Source organism: Bactrocera latifrons, unplaced genomic scaffold (genome assembly GCF_001853355.1).
Source record: "Bactrocera latifrons isolate USDA-ARS-PBARC rearing strain unplaced genomic scaffold, ASM185335v1 scaffold_66, whole genome shotgun sequence".
Classification (NCBI taxonomy): domain Eukaryota; kingdom Metazoa; phylum Arthropoda; class Insecta; order Diptera; family Tephritidae; genus Bactrocera; species Bactrocera latifrons.
The window spans coordinates 1299662-1301851 of NW_017537334.1; the positions used below are offsets into that span (position 1 = coordinate 1299662).

The 2190-nt window shown below is 34.2% G+C and overlaps 1 protein-coding gene across 6 annotated transcripts in view; it reads right to left on the bottom strand.

The window, feature by feature from the left end:
- LOC108975499 overlaps window positions 1–2190 on the bottom strand; it is a 93841-nt gene that overhangs the window by 1796 nt on the left and 89855 nt on the right. For 4 of the 6 annotated variants that reach the window (XM_018944010.1, XM_018944009.1, XM_018944007.1 and 1 more), the window contains exons 8-10: window positions 1158–1355; window positions 596–738; window positions 331–476 (exon numbers count right to left, since the gene is read on the bottom strand). In XM_018944010.1, coding sequence (XP_018799555.1) covers window positions 331–476; window positions 596–738; window positions 1158–1355 — 487 coding nt within the window. The remainder of the gene's footprint in view (window positions 1–330; window positions 477–595; window positions 739–1157; window positions 1356–2190) is intronic. The other 2 variants (XM_018944011.1, XM_018944012.1) reach the window with 1 other exon arrangement.

A 2190-nucleotide genomic window follows, 5' to 3' on the forward strand; every position in this document is an offset into this window, starting at 1 on the left:
AATCAATTGAGTTAATCAATTTATTTTTTACAAAATTTCCAGAAAAAAATTGTATGTAAAAAATCATTAAAAGAAAAATTATTAGAAATAAACAATAAAGTAATTAATTTTATTATTTTGTTTTAATTTTCAAATTTTTGAAAATCGTGTTCTGGCATGCATTATTTGTCAACTCCTTGTTGTTTTGTTGTCGGCTTTGTCTGCTCGTGTTGTCTAACACATACTAGCACATAAACATACATAATTTGATGCATTATTATTATTATTATTTTTTTTTTTTTTGTTTTTTGTAAAAATATGTTCTTTGAGCGAACTTAGTATCTATCAGACCTATTCGAGTGTATCGTCGAGCCACCGCTTGTGTAGCCTTTATGCGCATCACGCCCATGCAGTGAGTAACGCGATCCATACTGGCTACCATGCCAACTTCTGTACGGATCGTATTCTTCAATGATTGATGGTTCTTTTTCGATGATCTAGATTAGTGACAACAATAACGGCGGGGAAAAAAGTAAATAATGATACACATTGGTTAAATTTCGAACTTGGTATGAATGAATTTGTTGTTGTTATAATTGTTAGTTTTTATAATTACCTCGGTGTTCGCACAACTACAACTCATTGCGGTGCAAAGGAAAATGTTCATCAACAACATGATGAGGAAGAGTACGCCGAGCGTAATGGCCAACCAGAGCAGCCATGGTGGGTTGATGGTATCCTCACACGTACTGGTGACCACTAAAAAAGTGGAGAAGTAGATTAATTTTTATGATATATATATAAATAAAAATAAACATAGTTTTAAATTTGATTTTTTTGTATAAGGCACTTGAAACCATAGTTGAACCCACACCATTAAGAGCGCCTTTAATGACTTTGCAAGAAAGAGTACTCTCTTATAATTATAACTAGATTGAGACCTAATGGGAGTTCCTTTTTTGTTTTTCTGTCTACTCTTGTCTGTCTCTCTGTCTTAAACGTAAGCTCAACGAATGAAAGTAAATCTTCTTAGYTCATACTGCTTGAAATTAATCTTCCAGTTCATGACTAGTTCAGAAGTTTAGACGATAAGAGCATGATTGGAACTGTTCAAGTGTGACCTCACTCTCCTCACTCCAATCTTTTTTGGCGCTCTAATTTATAGCTGTGTTACTTACATGGCGCCTGGGAAGGATCCAGCACAAATACAGTGGTACCCGCTAAGGAACCCTCTTCATTCGGACCCAATTTGGCACTGCCACCTTTGCTAAAACCAACTGCTCCCGCACCAGCCAATGCGATTTGCTTGCAATCTTCATCATCCATGCAACGTCCATAACATTGAATCACATCGCACTGCAAGTGCACTTCAGAATCTATTAAAGAAGAAGAAGAAAAGAAAATATGAAAAATAACAAAATATATTATTTTGTTGAAAAATAATGTTGGGAATATGGGAATAATGTTGTTAGCTTGAATTCTTGGTTGAAAGTTGGTAATAATTTAAATAGTTTTATTTCTCAAAAACATATCACCAACTAAAATACARATCAACGTATCGTCAAAAAAATCGAAATTAAGTTTTTTATTGCTTACGATTGACTACATTATATTACAAATACGTATGTATCATAAAATTTTCAGCTGCATCTGTCAGTTATAATCAATATATWACCATTTTATAGCCAAAACTAAATTTTTTGCAATAAGAATGGTTGGTCTATGCAATGTGTATGGCACCGCTCWCCTTTAAGTGAAATCCGATACCTTAAGATCTACTTCACCAATGTTAACCAAATTTTGTGTATTATCCTGACATTCCCATCTTACATGGAGAAATTGGGCGAAATTAGATTTTCGCGCGAAAAACGGTCCTTGTATTGCTCATTCTAATCGCGCTATCTAACGCATAATTGGAAAAATCAAAACTAATAAAATCTCTACGATAGTGTATCACCTTCCCGTCAAAGAAAAGCTTTTAGTGAAGGAAGATACTACTGTTCAGGCCAGTTTTATGGTCCAACGTCATTCGGCACAGTTAAGTCTTTCTCCGATGAGTAAATTTTGGCTCTACACAGTAGTAGATTATGTTTTCCCTTTGCCGTTAGGATGCTGTAAATGATAGAAGCCAAAAACGATTTTTTTCAAAAAATCATCTTCTCAGAGGACGGTCATTTCTGGATTAATGGCTTCAACAACAAACAAAATTGT